Source organism: Populus alba, chromosome 5, assembly GCF_005239225.2.
Source record: "Populus alba chromosome 5, ASM523922v2, whole genome shotgun sequence".
Taxonomy (NCBI): domain Eukaryota; kingdom Viridiplantae; phylum Streptophyta; class Magnoliopsida; order Malpighiales; family Salicaceae; genus Populus; species Populus alba.
Genome location: NC_133288.1, coordinates 1,325,298 through 1,348,067, shown reverse-complemented (window position 1 = coordinate 1,348,067; position 22,770 = coordinate 1,325,298). Strand labels below are relative to the sequence as shown.

The window sequence follows — 22,770 nt, the reverse complement described above, 5'->3', positions numbered from 1 at the left end:
ACAAGTGACATGAACAAGTAATTTATGGCATCATTAGATCAAATGACATTAAGTTGTCTTAAAATCAAAGGTTTCTTGCAGCCAAAAAAGAATTAGGCTCTTAATTAAAAAAAAATCAATTTTATTAGCTAATTATAATTTTGGGAGGACATGGTGAAGAATTTGAAGTTTAAGTATTGTTTTTATAATCTATTGATAATTTTACAAATCCATTAAATTTGTGTGAAGTTAAGCTTCAAATACTCAGCAGATATTGAGTAAAATTATGGTGACATTTTGAGTATTAGGGAATACTCAATTGGTCTCAGCTTGTGAGTCCTGGGAAATTGACATGACTACAGCTTTTGGAATTCTAGAGGAGCCATGGATTGTGAACTCAAAAGTCAACCCAACCTTTCTCACAGAAAATAAAAAGGGAAAATTCCCATGGTGAGCTGCTGGGATAATCAAAATGCAGTCAAGATGTCAGTGTCATCAACCTCCTCCATTACTGTCCATTGATGAGCCCACTTTAGCATTTAGATGGGATCCCCTCAGAGTACGTGTATTTTTGCATTTTAAAAATATTTAATATTTTAAAATTTTTGATGTATTTTTTTATTAAAAAAACATCTTGAAAAAATATTATAACGGGGGCCATTCCTTTCAGTCAACAAAATCTACTTGTCCTTCTCTTTCTGGCCATGCTTGGTTGGATCCTTTGGTTTGCAATGGATATACTGCTGCCTTCTATGATTGCATTTTACAGTCAGCAATAGATTTGAGTCAATGATCGGAAAACTCCCTTTTTTCAATCTTGATTTGTGTTGAAACTCCGGAACTACAGTCCTCGTCTGGCCTCATTGAAATGTAATAATCTCCCCCCCTTCAATGAGCCTATCATCACATCATTTATGCAAGAAGAATTTAGTTCTAGGTTACTTTTACCAAGTAAACAAACCAGCATACCAATTCATCAATGGTGGTATCTGAAGAAGTTCGACGACCATCCATCCACAAGCATGAGTGGCTGTTCATAGTTTTTCTAACATTATATGATCTGCAGACAATGACATTATTAAGAAGAGAAGATGAAAGGAGCTGTTGTCAACCTGTCGGTTTCATCCGACTTGATACCCCAGACCGAGGAAAGAGGAGAAGAAACGCAAATATTCTGTCAATTATTTGCTCATTTGTGGGCATCGCAATGTACATTTCCTCAAAAGAATTATACTTTTGATAAATGGGAGGTATCAATTTACACTAATCAGAAGAGTAAATAAAAAATGACATCTCTCCCACCCTATGCTGAAATCTCAGCTCTACTTTGTTCTGAGATTATCCTGATGTGAAATCCAATAGCGTTGGACAAAAATGGGTTTGGTTCTGTATAAGGGTCTCAAAGTAGACATACATTTCAATAGGGGTCCCAGAAAAATTGTTATTTAAAAGAATAACAATCACAGGAAGGGTTTACTTGTTTTCATTCTCCTCGTATCCAAAGGCTAACTCAAATATCTGGCTGTAGTCATCTACAAAGTTGACATCAAGGCCTTCTTTTACATTAGGCAAAAGCTCGTCAAAATCTCGCCTGTTTGCTGATGGGAATATGATGGTCTTCACATCGCTTCTTCTCGCTGCTAATGTTTTCTCCTTGACCTGAATGTTACACAAGATGAGAAGTATATGAGTTTATATGTTTGCTAAAGATGATACAGCTTTCAATCGGTAACAAACTTTTGTTTTTTTTTTTGTTTTTTTTTTTGTTTTTTTTTTTTTTGGGGGGGGGGGTTTCAAAGTTCAGCCACGCAGTCCATATGAGTTGGGGTGATTTGACAAAATTTTGTAGTCACGCGAATTCTAAAGAACTCATAAAAACATATGGAATGCCACATTTACTGGAGCACAAAAATGTGTTATAAAGAAACATACAACTATATGACAAGTCATGGCATATATATATATATATATATATAAAACATTCGGTAAGATGCAAATAGTAAGTGATGACCAACAATACAAGTATCAGCTACTGTACATACCTAAAACTTGGTGTAACAAGAGTTATGTTTGGAATCACTAGAGAGAAGGATATCAGATACAGCAAGAGAAAAGGAGTTTCGTATAACATACCCCACCAATAGGAAGAATTTTTCCTGTCAATGTAACTTCCCCAGTCATTGCTAGATCTTTTCTGACAGGCTTCTTCATGGCAAGAGATAGCAAGGATGTGATCATGGTGCAACCAGCACTAGGTCCATCTTTTGGGGTGGCCCCAGCAGGGACATGAAGGTGAAGCTTGGTATTAGCAAAAAAGAGGTTATCCGGTTCTTTCTCAAGCAATATCGCTCTTGCAACTGTGTGAGCAATTTGGGCACTTTCTTTCATTACTTCCCCAAGTTGACCAGTGAGATTAAGGGCTCCTTTCCCATCTCCTTGCTCAACCTGAGTGGTCTCTATATACAAGGTGGACCCACCCATTGCAGTCCATGCAAGGCCCATCACAACCCCAATTGGAGTTTGATCGTAGATGCGCTCAGCATGGAAAACAGGTTTGCCAACAAAATCAACTAGGTTTGATGTGTCAATTAGCACCTTCTCAATGGCCTTAGTCACTTCACTTTCCTCAATTTTCTCAGTTTCAGCTGTATCCTGTCAAAAAAAAAAAAAAAAGAACACCAGATTGAAACTGAGAATCCGGATTTGAAAATAATTGACGAGGGGAGAGCACAAGGCAGATAAGAAACAACTTTCCAAAAATAACTCTTTTAAAAACCCATCTTAGCCATGCTCAAAATGCAAGTACAGTGCCTGAAAGCTGACACCAAATTCTCTAGCAGCATATCATCTTCAAGATACCTTTGAATCAGTAGGTTGATCAGTGGAACTCTGTAAGTCATCAGGTTGGGGATTCATCTGCACAATCTCAGCTTCTTCAAGGGTTTGACCTGTGTGAACAATTTCCGCTTCTTCAGGGGTTTCATTAATTTGTTTGTTACTGCTAAATACTGATTCTGTGGAGGTTTCAACACATTCAACTTTTGCTTCATTTAGTTCTGCCACAGGAACTGCAGATTCAATTATCGCTCCTTGCCGCACGAGTTGCAGTGCAATCTGGCAGGCAATGACAAAAACAAGGCAAGACATTTCATTGTTGAAATATGTTTCAAATGTGGCATGTCATATTGCATGCAGACATTCCCTGGGCAAGGAATACATGAGAAAGGCAACCTCTGGAACTATCATGAATAATGATTTTTTCTCGAAGTGTTTAGCTGTGACTTAACAAACCTTGCGATAAATTTTTTCAATGTGCTTTTGAAGATTACGAACCCCTGCTTCTCGGCAATAATTCTCTATCAGGGCAAGAAGAGCAGCATCAGTTACTTCAACCTGGAAACATTAAGTAATGTGAGTTCCATAGGTAGACGATATATTAAGCAAAACAGTCTAAAAGCAGTAGGAAGTAATAATTGCTAACATGGTGTCAAAAAAATATCCTTACATCTATGTGCTAAAATTCCATCTGAAGGTGACCTGCCATCTAATGACTATTCCCGCATTGATCATTTTACCATGCAAATGATATGGTGATGGAATACAAAACAAGAGAGAGATCATTCAACCAGAGAGAGAGAGACCTGCTCAGGTTTGATGCCACATGCTTCGCGTGTAGCCTTCTCCAAATAATCTCTGGCAATGTGCACTTTCTCATCTGTAATATACCCAGCAATAGCAATTACCTCCATCCTATCCAAAAGGGGGTTGGGTATCATGTCCACAACATTTGCTGTGCACACAAAGAGAACCTGCATAAAATTTCCAAGGGATCAAGCAAAAACTTACGAGAATTCCGAAGAAAGACACCACAAAATCTGACATGTTCCAACTCCTAATAATATAGACACAAATTGAACTTGCAAAACAGAATAAAGGACACAAATTAAACTAGCAAAATACAAAGAAATTTTTTAGAACACAAGGAGTGCGAGCGTTGGGCATGGCATAATGCATATAGGTAGAGTGTAATTTTGTAGCATAGCTGATTACTAACCCCCCTCCCTATAACAGGCATGACAACTCTCCCATCATTTTTTATGATCTATGTCTTTGGTGCATGAATATACAAGATGGGTAGAAATCACAAATGTCAAGCATGTTTCAAGGTGGAGCATGGAACTTTTCCCATTAAATAAAGTAATAAAACAGGAAAATTTTGTTAACTACTGCACTTTAAACAACAACATAGCACATCAAATATAAGAAAAATATGGCCACAATGAAAACAAAGGTGTCTGCAAATCATTACATTAACCAACCTTTGATAGATCAATTGGAACATCAAGGTAGTGGTCCAGAAAATTGGCATTTTGCTCTGGGTCAAGCAACTCCAATAAAGCACTTGCTGGATCCCCAGCGTGCCCTCTTCCCAACTGCCACAAATAAGCAAACTTATTCTGAACAATAGGAAAAGCATTCATCATCATGAATAATTCATATTTCCAAAGCAGAGATCTCACCATAACTGATATACAACAAAAGAAATGTTTGGGAAGAGAAAAAGAAACAGTGACACCAAATCCAAAAGTAAATTGACCCTGTGAACTGAAACTACCTTGTCAATCTCATCAATCAGAACAAGAGGGTTAGCAGTTCCCACATTTTTCAGGCACTGCACCATCTTTCCTGGCATTGCACCAATATAGGTTCGACGATGCCCCTGGATATAATAGTGTTAGATAAAAGTGTTCTTAGCAAAAATGGAAAAATGATGCGCATTGCATGTTATCTCATTGGAAAAATAATTTATATTTAACCACCTTAATTTCAGCAACATCAGACAACCCTCCTACTGAAAACCGAAAGAACTTTCTGTTCAATGAACGTGCAATTGAACGCCCGATGCTAGTTTTACCCACTCCAGGTGGACCAGAGAGACAGATGATTTTTCCTGCAATGTGTTTGGAAAAAATTATTACATTTTGATGCTGCTTACTAGTATAGTCATTCAGATTGAGGATGATTGATATAAACCAACCTTGAGAAATTCCTCTGAGTTTGCCAACAGCTATAAATTCCAATATCCTTTCCTTAACATCAGTTAATCCATAATGATCTTCATCAAGAATCTTCTGTGCCCGAAGAACATCAAAATTCTCATCACTGCACTCATTTAATAAAAAATTATAAGAAATCCAACAAATATTTAAAACCTATAAATACCTTAACAGCTCAATTAAGTAGACCCTTGCAAGATAATTTTTTTTCCTCGAGAAATTTACGAGGACCTAGCTAAATGAGAAACAAACCTGTAACTTCCCCAAGGCAACGCAGTCAACCAATCTAAATAATTTCGAGTGACATTAAATTCACTTGAACTAGCCTCTAAAAGCTGCAGTTTCGTGAGCTCTTCTTCTATAACTTGCAAAACATGCACTGGGATTTTATCCTTGTTTGGTTCAAGCCTTTCCCTAAACTTTGCTGCAGCAATTGAGAAGAAATTATTTAAATGGATACCAAAATAAATAAAATCTACAATAACTGATTAAATCCATATCAATGCAGGAGCCAGGAGTGATAATCAAATCAAACAACGAAAAAAAGTAGCTTGATTATAACCATTTAGGACAGGCAGCAAACAATCAAAGCATTCAAAAACATGAATTATACAAGTAACAGTGGCATCAGGCCTTTGAGAGTAAATATGATGTCATTTGAGAGTAAGTAGAACCACACTATGCAATACACATTTCTTGCTTAACTTAAGCTTCTAAGAATTTAATAACCTTGAGGTTTTTAAGTGTAACACCATCAATAGTCATGCAATTCCAACAAAGGCTAATCAAAGCAGAACTAACCAGAAAGTGCTGTTTTGTCATCTGCCTCCAATCCCAGTTCCTGCATTTAGGCAAGTTATATATCAGTGAAGTCTAATGTAATAAATACGACTCCTTTAAATCCATTTCCCAATTATATTAGTTAATATTCCTTTAAATCCATTTCCCAATTATATTAGTTAATATAAGAATAAGGTATCAAAGATAATAAACATGTCAGCAGACCATATACCTTCTTTATGGCCTTGAGTTGTTCATTCAACAAATAGCGGCGCTGCTCACCACTAATCTTCTCTTCAATTGCTTTTGCAATAGATTCCTAAATGCAACTCCAGAAAGTTAATGAATGAGAGTCAGAAAAATGGACTTCGATACATACATGGAGTCAGAAAATATTTACTGGAGTACCTGGATCTTGCTGATTTCAATTTCTTTCTTCACCAACTCCAGAGTTAGTTTCAAACGTTTATGCACCTATAACAGAATTGCAGAAGGATATGAAGATCCACATCTTACACCATATAAATGTCAGCAGAAAATGTTCATAAGTAAATCACATCAAAACTGTGCTCTTGAATTGCAGCAAGTTTGGGTTAAATTTCCATAGCTTCAACAGTATTCCTATAACTACTATCCAAACAGCTTCAAAAAAAAAAAAAAAACTCAACTCTTTTTTATTATCTGCTCAGTGATTACAAAATATACCAGACACAATCTGACATGTATTCCTTATAGTAAATCACCTGTGAATCCTCTCTTAGAAACACAACACAGGAAGAATCACCAATGAATCCAATAAATTTGATTGATTAATAAATAGGACATAGATCTTTCATTAATAATCGCAGTAATAATTCTATGGCAACACTATTCCACCATTTATCTAGCTTGAATTTTTTTCAACACTTCCTAGAGTTAAAAAAAATAATGTAATCACCAACCAATCAACTAAAAAGAAGAAGAAGAAGAATTAAACATGTCCTGAATTCCAACGAAGGGTAATCAAATACCAAAGAAGTTCTCGTCAGACTGAATTCCTTTTTCACCATTCCATTGTCTTAAAGATTTCATGTACTAAAAGAATTAAACATCAAGTGCATTGCAAGTGACACAAGGATGTTCACCAGACTATAATTCTACTGCTACTTACATCCAGCTCTTCAAGAACTTCTTGGCACTGCAACTTGCTTGCGCCTGATATTGCAGCCCCAAAATCTGCTAACCTTGGAAAGTTAAAGTCACCTACATGCTGCAAATGTTGAGAGGGAAAAGAGAAAATTACCGTTGTGACATTTGTATATGAAACTATACTTCTGGAAATTACCATTGTGCTGCATTACAATCATTACTACATTGCAAAGAGACCATGTGCAGACAATAACAACAAACCAGCACACATAAATGTATAGAACCCACTTTTGGTTTCAACCTGTTATCGTAAAACATAAAAGGAAAGCTTACACTGAGTGGAAACCAAGTTACTACTTTATAGATTCACGTTTCTGGAAGCAGCAAAAACTAAAAATTGAAAGGAAACTTAGACTTGAGAACCAGATGTAGGATCATCACATGGTAATAAATATTATAAATGATAACCATGATAATAGAAGGAAGGCTCCCTTGTACAAAAATTGAAAAATTTAAGTGAAAAAGTTTCAGACAGAGACAAGCTTTCCAAGGGCTCTAGTAAAAACCATAACACAATTTGCACAGGAAAGACAGATCACAGAAAATCTTGAGAGAGGAACAAACCTGTGTATATGTTTGAACATGATCTCTCCAAAGTGAACTTGTCTTCAGAACATCTCTCAGGGTTGATATAACCTCAAAAGATGTTGCCTTTATGACATCATCATCCTTGTTATATGGTTTGTCCTGAACAAAAAGAAAAGCAAGAGCATGGATGAGAAGTTGCATGATTATCATTTGCATGTGTGAACCCTTAACTTTACTTAAACATTCAATCATAAAATTTGGAAAATTCAATACCTTGAGATGATCAACTTTAACAGTTAATGGATCCTCACTGGCCTGTACAAAAGCCAATACTATTTCAGTATAGAGAATTTTGCAGCTAACTGGACATATTAATAGAATAGAATAACATGATGCTTTTTGAAAGTCCAAGCAAAAATAAAATGACAAGTTCATCCACACTCACCATTTCAGTTATCCGAAGTCGCCGATGACCAATAAGGATAACCTGGTCTCCTTGAATGGTTGTTATCTGGAATAGCATGTTAAAGATTAAATGACAAAGGCACATGTAAAATTTTCTTATCGTTGTTTTATTCTGAAGCAGCAACTCTTTGTGGCAAAAGGGAAAAAAAAATTAGGAACAAAACTTAACACCTGAGCAAGTGTGCCAACTTCATGCAGACGATTATACAAATCCTTTCCCTTAAGATCACCTATATTTTTCTCAGATTCAGAACCAGTTACAACGCTGGGATCAGTGTCTGGCTCATCTTTAAGAAGAAAAGCACCGCAATATGGGGCTTGCCTTTTTCTGCTTTCTTGTAAAGCTGCCAATAATTTAGGATCCTGCACAAAAATGTCATGCATTGGTAAGAAATAATTGTAAACGATGCAAGTTCAGAGTTTGATCACAACATATCCAACAGATTGACATGCACAGTGGTATCCTATCAACATAGATATTAGTGAATATGATGTGAAAAGGCATGTACGGACTAACCCTTTTTTTACTCTTTCCTGTCACTCGCATGGCTAACAGACTCCCAGTAATAATGTCAGAAAAATACACAGCAATTTACCAAGAAAACATGCTATACCTTTACATATATTGGCATGTAGAAACCAGGAAAAAGAGGTCTGTGTGGTAATGGCAATGCCAAGACCTGCCAAAAGAAAAATCACAAGAGATTAACTCACATGAAAAAAAGAATCAATCAATCTCAGAACATTCACAAAATTAGCCAAAACAGTTTCTATTACACCAATGCAATTCAGCAAGTATAGCTTACTCGTATCCACCCTATTGTTTACTCTTCAAAACTCAAAACAATAACATAGATATATCACAAATTCCAAAAAGAAAGTAACTTTGGCAAACCAATGCACAATTATAAACCTCAGATACTAAACAGAATAATTACCTCATTAACCACATAAATCAAAAACCCGTTTTTGACACTTCCAAAACCAAAACTTCACACTCCATTTATATTGCTAAACAGTTTCTAAATGGAAATTTTTGAAAAAAAATCTCATGTTTAGACTCCAATTCATTACCAAACTAATAAAGCCTCCCTCTCTGACATGCCAAAACAGTTTCTATAACACCAATACAATTCAACAAGTATAGCTTACTCCTATCTACCCTATTGCATCCTCTTCTTCAAAAACTCAAAACAAGCACATAATATCACCACAAATGCCAAAAAGAAATTAACTTTGGTAAACCAACGCGCAATTTTAAACCTGAAAATGCTATACAATATTATCATAATCAAACTCTACTCATCATTAACAAAATGAAAAGCCCATTTCAGTCCCTTCCTAAAAAAACTAAATTGAACTCCAAACCCCTAAACAACACATAAAACCCACCATTTTCCTTCACTTTCTCTACCTTCTCCACACTTTCTCAGCATCCAAACAAAACCCAAAACCCCAAAATCATAAAAAGTTCAAAACTTTATTACACTTACCGTTAAATAATCCTCTGGTCTAGGATTAGTAGGTACAATAGCCGACGAATTACTATAATCCGCAGCACCAACTTCAGCCTCTGTATCGCTGGCACCACTCCTGACCTCCACCTCAACAAACCCACCTCCGTCGCCGCCATCGCCGGAAGAAGAACCAGAGCAAAAGAAGGCTCTTTGATAAAAACTAAGACTTTTATGGTTCCTCTGAGCCAAACCCGTGAGTGAACTCAGAGACTTTAGAAAGGAACTCGGTTGTGACTCGGTGGTGACTCGGAGACATGGGGTTGCTAGGTGGGTTTGGATTTGGCGAGAAGTGGAAGACAGGAGCTTTAGCATTGTCTTGTGTTGTTGGGAGTTTGAGGAAAGTAAAGAGCAGAATCGGAAAATAGTGGGCTTCTTTTTGTTGTTAATTTTGAGTCTCCATTGGAGGAGGAGGAGGAGAAAGTGATAGATGTTTTTGGAGTTTCGTAGGAATTTTGAGTTTTGTGTTCTTGAGGTTATTATTTATATATGGACAGTTTGGTCCTATGATTTAGGTTAGTATCTAAATGCAGTTTTTTTGCCTTCTACTTTAGTTTAATTTGTTTTAGAGGTAGGTATTACCAAAATCCTCTCAAAGAAGGAGGACATATTAGTACTTGAACCTAAATTATAGGACCAAACTGTCCATCTATAAATAAAAACTTCAAGGAACACAAAACTTAAAAAAGGGTTTATGCAGGGCTTTGCTTCCTACGAAACTCCAAAAACATCCACCACTTTCTCCTCCTCCTCCTCCTCCACCTCCAATGGAGACTCAAAATTAACAACAAAAAAGCACACAATTTTCCTATTCTGCCCTTTACTTCCCTCAAACTCCCAACAACACAAGACAATGCTAAAGCTCCTGTCTTCCACTTCTCGCCAAATCCAAACCCACCTAACATCCCCATGTCTCCGAGTAGCCACCGAGTCCCAACCGAGTTCCTTTGTAAATTCTCTGAGTTCACTCACGGGTTTGGCTCAGAGGAACCATAAAAGTCTTAGTTTTTATCAAAGAGCCTTCTTTTTCTCTGGTTCTTCTTCCGGCGATGGCGGTGGGTTTGCTGAGGTGATGGTCAGGAGTGGTGCCAGCGAGACAGAGGCTGAAGTTGGTTCTGCGGATGCTAGTGATTCCTCGGCTATTGTGCCTACTAATCCTAGACCAGAGGATTATTTAACGGTAAGTGTAATAAAGTTTTGAACTTTTTATCATTTTGGGGTTTTGGGTTTTGTTTGGATGCTGAGAAAGTGTGGAGAAGTTAGAGAAAGAGAAGGAAAATGGTGGGTTTTATGTGTTATTTAGGGTTTTAGAGTTCAATTTAGTTTTTCTACGAGGGGACTAAAATGGGCTTTTCGTTTTGTTAATGATGACTAGAGTTTGATTATGATAATGTTGTGTAGCATTTTCAGGTTTAAAATTGTGCATTGGTTTACCAAAGTTACTTTCTTTTTGGCATTTGTGGTGATATTATGTGATTGTTTTGAGTTTTGAAGAGAGGATATAATAGGGTGGATAGGAGTAAGCTATTCTTTTTTAATCGTATTGGTGTTATAGAAACTGTTTTGGCTTTTCAGAGAGGGGGGCTTTATTAGTTTGGTAATGAATTGGAGTCTAAACATGAGATTTTTTTTATTATTTTTTTTTCCATTTAGAAACTGTTTAGCAATATAAATGGAGTGTGATGTTTTGGTTTGGGAGGTGACAAAAACGGGTTTTTGATTTGTGTGGTTAATGAGAGGTAATTATCCTGTTTAGTATTTGAGGTTTATAATTGTGCATTGGTTTGCCAAAGTTAATTTCTTTTTGGAATTTGTGATATGAATATGTGATTGTTTTGAGTTTTTGAAGAAGAGTAAACGCTAGGGTGGATAGGAGTAAGCTATACTTGCTGAATCGCATTGGTGTAATAGAAACTGTTTTGGCTAGTTTTGAGTTTTGATGTGTGATTTACTAGTGAACATTTTCTGCTGACATTTATATGGTGTAAGATGTGGATCTCCATTTTTTTGCTATTCTGCTATAGGTGTATAAATGTTTGAAACTCACTCTGGAGTTGGTGAAGAAAGAAATAGAAATCAGCAAGATCCAGGGAAGATTTCTACAAGGAACCATTTTCCCGGGAAACAAACAAGGAAAAAGGCAATTCAGTGCATTATCGTTAGACGAATCCCTCACCCCCACCATTACAAACATTATATCAAACCAACACTGGTCAAAACTCAAAGTCCATCTCCAAAACACAGACCCCAACACACTCCTTCAACAGTTGCTCAATTCTGGAGCTGACCCAGAACTCATTTTAAGGTACTTTACTTGGTCACAGAAAGAGTTTAAGCTTTCACACTCACTAGAACTCACTTTTAGAATCTTAAACTCACTTGCACTTACCAAAAAGTATTCAAAGATTAGATCTTTTTTGGATAAGTTTGTTAAGTATGAGAAGGATTATTCAGTTTCTGCTATATTTCATGCTATTTCTATGAGTGGTGATTCCTTTTGTGTTAATTCAATATTAGCTGATATGTTGGTATTAGCATATGTGCGAAATTTGAAGATTTTAAGGGGTTTCGAGGCATTTAAGAGAGCTGGTGATTATGGTTTTAAGCTGTCTTTGATTTCTTGTAATCCATTGTTGAGTGGTTTGGTTAAGGAGAGTGAAAATGGGGATATGGAGTTTGTGTATAGGGAAATGATTAAGAGGAAGATTGAGCTTAATGTAATTAGTTTTAATATTGTGGTTAATGGGTTGTGTAAAGTTGGGAAATTGAATAGGGCTGGTGATGTTATTGAGGATATGAAAGTGCGGGGAGTTTCTCCGAATGTGATTACATATAATACTCTCATTGATGGGTATTGTAAGATGGGTAGAATTGGGAAGATGTATAAAGCTGATGCTATTTTGAAGGAGATGGTAGCGAAAGGGATTTGTCCAAATGAGGTTACTTATAATATTTTGATTGATGGGTTTTGCAAGGATGAGAATGTGTCAGGTGCTATGAGGGTGTTTGGAGAAATGCAAAGGCAGAGTTTGAGACCAAATGTTGTGACATATAATACACTGATTAATGGGTTGTGCAGTGATGGAAAGGTTGATGAGGCTGTTGCTTTACGGGATCAAATGGTTAGTTCTGATTTGGAGCCGAATGTTGTGACTCATAATGTGCTTATAAATGGCTTCTGTAAGAATAAAACAGTGAACGAAGCAATCAACTTATTTAATGATATGGAAAAACAAGGAGTAGATCCTAATGCCATGACATATACCACGCTGATTGATGCTTACTGTAAGGATGGAAGGATGGAAGATGCATTTGCACTATATAATATGATGATAGATAGAGGGATTTTCCCCGAAGTTTCAACATTCAACTGCTTGATTGCTGGTTTATGTAGTAAGGGAGATGTTAAAGCAGCCCGGAATCTTATGAATGAAATGGTCAGTAAGAAATTGAGTGCTGATGTTGTCACATATAACATACTGATAGATTCGTTATGCCAAAAGGGGGAATCAAGAAAGGCAGTGAAAATCTTGGATGAGATGTTTGAAAAAGGATTAAACCCGAGTCACGTGACATACAATACTTTGATGGATGGATATTGTAGGGAAGGAAATCTTCGGGCAGCATTGATTGTGAGGACACGGATGGAGAGAAAAGGGAAACAAGCAAATGTTGTCACATACAATGTGCTGATCAAGGGTTTTTGTTTGAAAGGTAGGCTTGAAGATGCAAATGGGCTTCTCAATGAGATGTTGGAGAGGGGTTTGGTGCCTAATCGGACAACTTATGAGATTATTAAAGAGGAAATGATGGAGAAAGGGTTTGTTCCAGACATAGAAGGACATGTATATAATGTTTCTGGCACCAACGTAAAGAGAAGATAAATTGTTCACTGTCGCCATTACATATCATTTGATATGCAAATGCTGGTGTGGGAGGATGTTGGTTGAGTCTTCATCTGGGAACTTGTACATGAAAGCTTAAGCTCATGCAGATGGAATCGATGCATTTTGGTTATCGGAAACCTGACCTTCATACGGTACTTCTCACAAGTCTGTCTGCTCCTGTGTACACTTGGCCAGTTGCTGGAGTTTGTCACCCCTGACCAATTCAATGCATATATTTAACATTTGAGTTATTTTCTTGCATGGCAAAACAAGGAGTGGATCCTAATGTCACAACACGCACTACATTGATTGCTGCTTATTGTTAGGATGGGAAGCAGCATGCATTTACCTAACTTTGTTAACATTAGAGAAAGGAGTTTTGCCTGATGTTTCGACACCTAGCTGCTTAATTGCTGATGTATGTAGAAGGGGAGTGATCAAACCGACCAGGAATCTCAAAGGCGAGTTGCTTGGTGAGGGTTCTAGAGCTGAACTTGTTACCAACAACACAAGGAAATAATTTCCATTTTAAACTCTATATCTTTGTAGAGAAATCCATAAAAAAAATCATACAAAAAGGGTAGAAAATCAAGAATATATATATATATATATATATATATATATATATATATATATATATCTAATTTGGGAGGTTTCGGAGATTTCAACTTCTATATGTGTGTGTGTGTGTGTGTGTTACCTGAAACCATAAGGAACATTAAGAAGCAGAAGAAATGAAGCACTTTCTCCCCCTCTTTTAACTTTTGCTTTCATAATCGTTCTGGCTAGCACTTGTATATTATCTTTCTCAAACCCTAACCCTATTTATATTTATTATTTTGTGTGTTCTTTTTTTATTTGGTGGTAAAGGGTGTTCTAAAATTTAATTTCTGATGATTTTAAAGGAACGTTGTTGATATAGATCAGATGCGTTTACATTAATGAATTTTTCGCCGTAATCGTTTTAATTAATGTCCAAACTCAAGAATTTAAAATAGTAAACATATCTTCTTAACAATCAAATCAACCTCTCGGGTTTATATTTTCTATTCTTATAAATTTTTTTGAATGTTTTTAAAATCTTAAGATGTGCAAATGGTGTAGTAGAAGCAGTGGACAATTCTTGTCACTGTTAACGCACTTCAACATATGGATTATAATAGTTCATTGTCTGCAATTCACAGGCAAGTTAATATTAATTTTTATTAAAATATTAAAAATATAGATAATATTTTAATAATATTATTAAACCTAACCAAGTGAATTAATTTTTAAATCTTCATTTAATTTTTTTTGTTAATCTTCACTGTTAACTTTTTTGAAAATTGAAAAAATTTAAATATCCTCGTGGAAGAATGTTTAAAAAATATTTATCTACTTGCAAAAAACTAAAAAATTAAAAATAAAATTATTATTATAATTCATAATAAAAAATCTCTGAATATACAATAATTTTCCGAGCATCATTCAGTTTTTGTTAGGTAGTCTGGACTGCGGAAGCAAATATGGGTCTGGGGGTGGAAGCTGTGTTGGGGGTCGAAGTTGTTGTCTCAGTATGAGCTGAGAAGCACTGATAACAGTCCACACGGTGCTTTTGCCTCGAAGTCACCGTTGGTCTTTGTAGTTTCCGAATTTAATCAAACTCAATGCTCTCCGAGGAATCATTCATCGACTCCAAAGATCTTGCTTGTTCCTTCGACAAAACATATGTTATGTATTGTATGATACTCAGTGGATAACGTAATGGGTCGATTTGTTGACTCCTTGATCCAAGAACTCCGGTGTGAAAACTAAATAATATAGTTTGAGAAAATCAATGGAGATATCGATTTACTGAAACAATTAACTAGCTTGAGAAAACCAATGGCATGATGACACATGGGACGAAAACATTCTTGACAATTGAGATTCATGAAAATCAATCCAATAATGGAAGAACATAAAATCTATAAAACATTTTTGTTTTTAAAAAGGTGCATTTTTGACTGCCTAAAATCCTTAATCCTTGTTTTTTTAAAAAAAAAAAACAATGAGACACAATGTACTTTTGTTTTTCGTTATAAATTATGTCACAGTAAAAAAAAAATATTCTAAAAATAAATACAAGATAAATAATAATATAAACAACCATATTATATATTGTGAATGTGGATGGTAGTTCATTAGGCATTCCTAGTAAATCAGATTCCAAAAAGTTTACAAGTTTGATTTTGATGATAAGTAAACCTGTTTTCCTAAGTTTCTAGAAAGAGGGACCAAATAATTCTTCTTCTTCTTCTTCTTCTTCTTCTTTTTTGCAAATGCATTACTCTAAATATGAACGATTTACATAAAATTCAATAAAAAATACTTAATTTTGTTAGTTTATATGTCATGTGTAAAGTAAAAGCTTAATTCTATTAGGAAGAAAAATCAAAATGATCGACCGATTATCGATCTAGAGTATAAACATAACCAAATCAGAGAAAATCTTAATCCAAAATAAGAAAAAAGAGATTTTATTTATTTACCTTAGGAAAAAAAAAAAAGTAATTTCCAGTTTATACTTTATACAAAATGGTAAAGAGGAAGTCAAAACAATTTTTCTCAAGGGAAAAAAATGAAAAAAAAAAAAAAACTGACAATGTTAATATATATCATAGCAATAAAAATCATACATAAATATTTTTAAAATGTTTTTTACTAATTTTAATATTTTTATATTGAGATCATAAAAAATAAATAAAAAATGTAATATGAACGCCATTTTAAATTACAAAAACTCAAAACACATTACCAAATATAAGTCATTAATAAATAAATCAATAAGAAAAGTCAACATAGGGAAACCATCAAAAGTTCAAAACGGTGCGTGTTCTCTTGAATTTTTGAATTTTCAGTCTCCCCTGCATCTAGTGATAAATTCTTTAGTACATTATATTTTTATATTGAGATCATAAAAAATAAATAAAAAATGTAATATGAACGCCATTTTAAATTACAAAAACTCAAAACACATTACCAAAATATAAGTCATTAATAAATAAATCAATAAGAAAAGTCAACATAGGGAAACCATCAAAAGTTCAAAACGGTGCGTGTTCTCTTGAATTTTTGAATTTTCAGTCTCCCCTGCATCTAGTGATAAATTCTTTAGTACATGCACAAAGTCTCCATTGGCAAGAAGAAAGAACAATCTTCTTACCTTTCTTACATTTTATCATAAAAAAGCAGACAACTTGAAGCTTAAGCAAAAAAAGATTATTCCTTTCTTACATCATTAACTACTTAAACAAACATTTCTTTGAAAAACACAAACACAAGAAACCATACTTGTTTTGTTGTTATGGATTTCCAAAAGAGGAGGGTTCAGCTTCTTGTATTTATAGTTGGGACCATTGCTCTTAGCATCACAGGTACTTGTTTTTGTTATTTTGAAGTGTAATTCTTTGTGGGTTTTTTTATTTGATTCTATTTAAGTTAAAAGTCTGAATCTTTAAGGGTCAAGGAGATTTTTTTTGGTTTTGATTGAGTTTTTGAATTATGGGTTGGTGGATCTTTGATAGGTTTTTGTTTTTTGTTCTGTGTGTGTGAAATTTGTGATCTTTTGTGTTGTAGGGATTCATTTCTAATCTGGGTTTGTTGATTACTTACTAAAGATCCAATCTCTGATTAAGGACTGGATGCTGATAGCACCCTGATTTAGTAATTTGATTGTATCAGTGTAAATGTACTGAAATTTTGATATTGGTGAAATTTGATTGGGATGGTGTAAATAAGTAGGTAAAATTTCCAGGCTTGATGGTCAAAATTTAGAGGTTTTGGATTTTTTTCAGTTAATTGGCTAAACTTGTGGGGTTTGGAGAGTGTTCACGGTGAAAATCGATTGCAAATTCTGAATTTTTGAGGCAATGTAGCTGATGTGAAATAGTCTAATTAAATGTTGAGATCACCTAGCCTGGTATAGTTTTAATGATTATCTCTTATGAGCATCTAATAAGTACTGTTTTGTAGAAGTGGCCCTCATGTTTTAGGACAAAATCAGGAACAATCAGTTTGACCTTGCAAATGTATAAAATGCATGTATGTGTTTCTTTCACAAAGTCTGCATGTGTTTGTGTGTGCCTGCAAACAACTTTATCTTTGCATTGCACGTTCTAGGTGTTCATAGTAGCATAAACACAATATTCTCATCAATTCAAGATTCTAACCAAATCCATTCTGTGCTTAGTTGTTGGATCTTTGAAAGTAGAACAGAAGTTGGTTTCTTAAATTATCATCTGAATTTAGCAAAATTGAATGTAAAATGTATTGGCTTGAAATTTTTTGCACAACATGGTATGCTTATGTGTGGTTCCATTTTATAGCTGAAAAATGTCGGCAACTGGTTGGGGATGATTATTCATCCCAGAGTGGGAAGTTTACAATCTTTAACTGCTTTGACATGGGATCTGGAACCCTAGCATGTGCGGTGAAAGAAGGTGTAAAACTTTATTTCTACAATATCAGATCTTCTCACGTTGAGAGAGCAAGAAATCTTGCAATTGAGCGTTCATTGCTTGATACAATAGGACAGGGAATGCCTGCGCAAGATGTGGCAAAAACAGCACAGAAAGAAGGGGCAAAGGCAGCGAAGCTGGCGAAGCAGCAAACAAAACGCATCATAGGTCCTGTTATTTCTTCTGGATGGGACTTTTTTGAAGCTCTTTATTATGGTGGTACAGTGACAGAAGGTTTCCTCAGGGGCAGTGGAACCTTGGTTGGTGCCTACGCTGGAGGTTTTCTTGGTGAGGAAAGGCTTGGACGTGTTGGTTATCTTGTTGGCAGTCACCTTGGCAGTTGGGTTGGAGGTAGGATAGGACTAATGGGTTACGACGTGGTTAATGGAGTTCATTACTTGCTTCAGTTTGTTCAAGGAGAAGATGGTGAAATTCATGAAACTCCAACTTATGAGAATTTTGAAGTTTCAGAGGACTCCCAAGGATACACAAGTTACGAGGCTTCCGAAGATTCTAATGTGCATGAATCTCCTCCTGAAGAAAGTTCCGAATCATTTGAACATTCTGAGTTCAGGTGAAAACATAGGGACAATATTTGATCATTTCCCCCTTGTGGGTAAAGATGCATCGAGCTAGATGAAATGTAAGCAACATTTAGTGACTCAGTTGAGATTGTGTATAAATATATGGTACCATGATCAAATTCATTTTCTTTAAGCAGTTAACTTGCGAGTAGATTGTCTGCATTTATTTTCCTCATGCATCATTAGATTTATTTAAGGGGGCATTAAAATTGCACTCCAAAGTGGAGTCCTTTTCAGCCTATTATGTTTGTTTGGGGCTGTTGATGCTTTCCTGAAACAAAATTTACTTCTGCCTGGATGAATTGGAAGTTGCAGGTTCTTTGTTCAGATTATAACGAGTGACTTGTTACATGATGAATTAGCATTTCAGTTTTTCTGGACAGATTTCTGAACTGGTGGGCATGTGAGGTGCTGGGAACTCCTCCATGGGTGATGTTGCTGATTGTTGGTCCTGTGCTGGAGCAGTCTCCTTGCAAGGGAGAGCCGGAGAACTTGAGTTCAACAGGCAAGAACCCTACTCAAGAGACACAGAAAGGTAACAATGAGCATCAAGGGGATAGATAGAAGATATGAAGTGGTTAACAGTGAGCCTGAGGACAGGGTTACAATTTACGAATTAGAGGCTCCAGTCCTAGAGCTCTCATGGGATAGAAGACATAGATGGCAAACATTATTAAGTTTAATACTAGTTTTTTGGCTACAAAGGTCGGCTTATTTATTTTTCAATCTTAAAAAATAAATAAAGATGAAAGCACACAAGCCTAAACACATTTAAAATATTTAAATAATAACATATTGTATGATACAAAGTGAAGTATTTTTTTCTTATAATGACAATCAAGTAATTTAACTGTGAAAAAAATTATAAAAAAACCGAAATACCGCTAAACAATTCTAATAAACCTGTGGAAATTATCATTTTACCTCGGAAGGCCAGTTCTTTGTGACTTTTTTAAGATAAAAAAATGTAAATTTACTGATTAAATCCATAGCAAATCACACCTATTGTAGAGTGCTTTTCCCACTATAATTAGGTTATGCTAGGATCGGGAATTTTTGGTAACAGTGATTGGATCAGCTTATGTAGAATGTAGAGGGAAGGCGTCAGAATGCTCGAGGACTTGCTGGGCCACAAGAATGCATCATAGAACCCTCCTGGTTGCTTTTGCACAGGTTTCCGTAAACCTCCCTTTATAAAGCTGGGCAGGGTTGAGTTCCCATGAACAAACCAGCATAGTTTTCGTAACTTGGGAACCATGGTGACTAAAACTGTCAATCCCCTCTTCCATTAAAGGTATCCTCTCTCGAGTTTGAACCTCAACCTTGAAAAGAAGAAGAAAAAACAAACAAACAAACCCTTGCAATTGCTCTCCTCCCATGCAACTTGGCAGCCTACTGGATTTACAAGAACCAAGTTCTGATTCTAGCTGCGTTAACTGGCCTTAAAGTGATTCGATCCAACTTAAGTGATTCAGAGAGTGAATTTATGATACAATCAAATCTAGTTTAAATCCAATAAAATCAACACCAAATTTTTTAAAATGTAACGATATCATTTTAATAAAAAAAAAAAATTAATTTAGATTGATTTAGTAATCTTAGAAATTGACATGATAACCCAATAATTTGAGTCTTTTGTAAAATCCTATACCGAGTAAAGAAATTATACTTTTTTTTAGCTTGAGAACCATGGTAATTGAAACTCCAACTTGTTAGATTAAAGGAAGCTATTATATATATAATCCACATAGAAAATCTGTTTGCATGAGAGTTTATAACATAACCAACAGTCAATTCCCCCCTTCCATCAAAAAGTCTCCTCTTCCATTGAAGTTGTCGAATTAGAACCTCAACCTTGGAATTGCCCTCCTCACCATGCAACTTGGCTGTAGCTTTTACTTAATAGATTCATCAGACCAAAGTCCTGCTCGGGTTTCAGAACAACACAAGAATCCAAACCCAACATCCTCAACATGCAAACTTTTTTACATTCTATCGAACATATAATCGTCTTCTTCTTCTGTTTTGTTTTCTTTTTTAGTATTAGTCTTGGAAGAACGGATCTCCTAGCTAATTTGCAAACTAAAGATATTCAAGATGCTCCAAAAGATCAGCTGAATAATTTTTGAGGAAGGAAGAGTATTGGACCGGCCAGCAGCCCAAGTTGGCAAAGAGATAGCGTTTCCATGGACTAGAGTGAAGAATAAGAGGTCTAAGAAAGCAAATTATAAGCGTCCACAAGACTCTCGGTATCTTGAGTGAGGCATGCCCATGGCTTCGTGTGGTTGCCACCGCCCATGCCAAATGGCTATTGTTCTTCTGTTTTCGATATTAACCGATGAACATGCAAATTGACCCCACTACTGTCTCTTGTTTATTTCTTTCCTTGTGTTGCTTTCTAAAAATGAAAGCATTCCATTTTCTTTGGTATGGCATGAAGCTCGCCTTCCAATAATTGTTAGCAGTGTTATCAAATCTGACAGGGTTTGTAGATCAACTTGATGTCTAATCGAAGCTCTATTTAAAAAACAAAAAAATTAGTAGTAGAAGTCGAGTAGTTAACTTGACGAATTAATTCATAATTTAATTAAATTCATTTGATTTTTATTTTCAAATGAAATTGTTTGAATTTTTTTTTTTTTGAAATAACAATCCGGTTTTAATCTATTCAATCCATGACACGGGTATTAAATGGGTCGAGTCTGATAACTTTATTAGAGAGAACTTAGAATACTCCATTAAAGAATATAATGAAGATATATTGGTTACGTGAAAGACTTAGAAGTGGTGATCATAGAGTTTTGTTAAGGTGAAGGAAAGAAAAGATGCTTTGGATATTACTAGAAGCTAAAATGTTTAATTAGACCTCCCTGAATATTGATTTCTTGGTCAAAGCCATTATAGGTTGTAGATTAAAACATTTTCATCATTTGTTATTTTAAATTTCTGAAAATTTTATCACTCTGATTTTCTTGTTTGAAAAATAATTAATACAAGATCAATATCCTAAATATTATCGACCCTAAAATAATATCAAATTCAATATTAGAGAACTCAAAAAAAGAAATCATGATTGTATATATACATGTTAATTAAAGTTTTGCTTATGTTTGAATATATCTTTAACTTGAGTGATGCCTAGAAGTGAAATTGATATTAATTAAGGATGTTGTGGACATGATTTTGTAGATGAATATTAAATTGATGATTTTGGATGAGTGAGATTTGGAGGTAATAATGCCACATTAATCTTTGGAAGAAACCTCAAAAATAATTATTGAGAAAGTTCTGAAAGTTGAGAAAATAAATTAAGTGAATATGTATTTTATAATGCGATTGAAAATATTTTTTTTAAGATAAAAAATATTTTAAAAAGCATGAAACTGCAACACTATAGCTTGTTTCGAAATGTGGTTGTGGTTATTTTTTTAAAGTATTTTTCATGCTCAAATATATTAAAATGATATTTTTTTATTTTTTTTAAAATTATTTTTAATATCAGCGCATCAAAAAAATTCAAATATATAAAAAAATATTAATTTTTTTCACAATTTTTTTTAAATTTTTTTTTTAAAAAACATGGATTGACCAAACGCTTGCCATGCTTAACTAGTTTAGCCTAATTAATTAGTGTGCTGTATTTCAAAATTCCTCTTGCTCATGAGTGAGCAAAATAACTATTACCCTAACGATTAACTTGAAGAAAAAAAAAAAGATGGAGCAGCAGATTCATAAATTAAACAAATACTTTCATGTAGCAATTAAAAAACATCAGTACATGCACTAGATTTTTTAAGAACCCTACCCCTACATAGCTTTTTCAAAAGGGCTTATCATCATCAACATCATAAAAAAGGAACTCCAATTTCAATGTCGAGAAGTCGCGTAGGTCCTCTTGTTGCTAATGAAAGTGGCCAAATTGGCAAAAAAGTATCCTGTTCTAAAGTAGTTTCCATCATGTCCTTCAGCACCAGGACTCTCTATCATGGACCCTCGAAATGTATGCTCAAAAGACACTAAAAAATGTGTAATAGTGTCCTCATTTAGCTCCCAATATGAATTTTTTTAATGCTTCTCATAATTTAGCGAACGAAACATACATATTGAGGTGTTGATTGGATTTTGAGTTTTAAATGGCCACTCGAAGCTCAAAATTATGGGGAGATTTTGAAAAAATTATAGTAAATCAATTTATTTGACAACTGCATGTAACCTTTTTAAAATTTGTTTGTGATAATATTTAATCTTAAATTAGTAAATTAATCTAAAAATATCATATCCTAGCTAATGACTTTAAGACAAAGAAACAA

The 22,770-nt window shown here is 34.9% G+C and overlaps 3 protein-coding genes across 3 annotated transcripts; 2 read left to right on the top strand and 1 right to left on the bottom strand.

Annotated features, from left to right (window-relative positions):
- Positions 1–1,054: 1,054 nt before the first annotated feature.
- Positions 1,055–9,989, bottom strand: LOC118047662 (lon protease homolog 1, mitochondrial). The gene is made up of 20 exons (XM_035057011.2): positions 9,491–9,989; positions 8,612–8,677; positions 8,169–8,360; positions 7,978–8,043; positions 7,806–7,847; positions 7,569–7,691; positions 6,967–7,065; positions 6,225–6,290; positions 6,049–6,135; positions 5,838–5,877; positions 5,289–5,460; positions 5,018–5,142; positions 4,800–4,930; positions 4,595–4,699; positions 4,299–4,412; positions 3,621–3,788; positions 3,271–3,372; positions 2,839–3,093; positions 2,113–2,631; positions 1,055–1,638 (listed from the first exon to the last, which is right to left on the bottom strand). The coding sequence occupies exons 1-20, from the start codon at positions 9,824–9,826 to the stop codon at positions 1,453–1,455; spliced, it is 2,994 nt and encodes a 997-aa protein (XP_034912902.1). The 5' UTR covers positions 9,827–9,989; the 3' UTR covers positions 1,055–1,452.
- Positions 9,990–10,199: 210 nt separating this feature from the next.
- Positions 10,200–13,987, top strand: LOC118047661 (uncharacterized). The gene is made up of 2 exons (XM_035057010.2): positions 10,200–10,691; positions 11,536–13,987. The coding sequence occupies exons 1-2, from the start codon at positions 10,206–10,208 to the stop codon at positions 13,393–13,395; spliced, it is 2,346 nt and encodes a 781-aa protein (XP_034912901.2). The 5' UTR covers positions 10,200–10,205; the 3' UTR covers positions 13,396–13,987.
- Positions 13,988–16,489: 2,502 nt separating this feature from the next.
- On the top strand, positions 16,490–18,622 carry LOC118047660 (uncharacterized). The gene is made up of 2 exons (XM_035057009.2): positions 16,490–16,793; positions 17,745–18,622. Exons 1-2 carry the CDS (start codon positions 16,724–16,726, stop codon positions 18,452–18,454), a joined length of 780 nt encoding a protein of 259 aa, XP_034912900.1. The 5' UTR covers positions 16,490–16,723; the 3' UTR covers positions 18,455–18,622.
- The last annotated feature ends 4,148 nt before the right edge of the window (positions 18,623–22,770 follow it).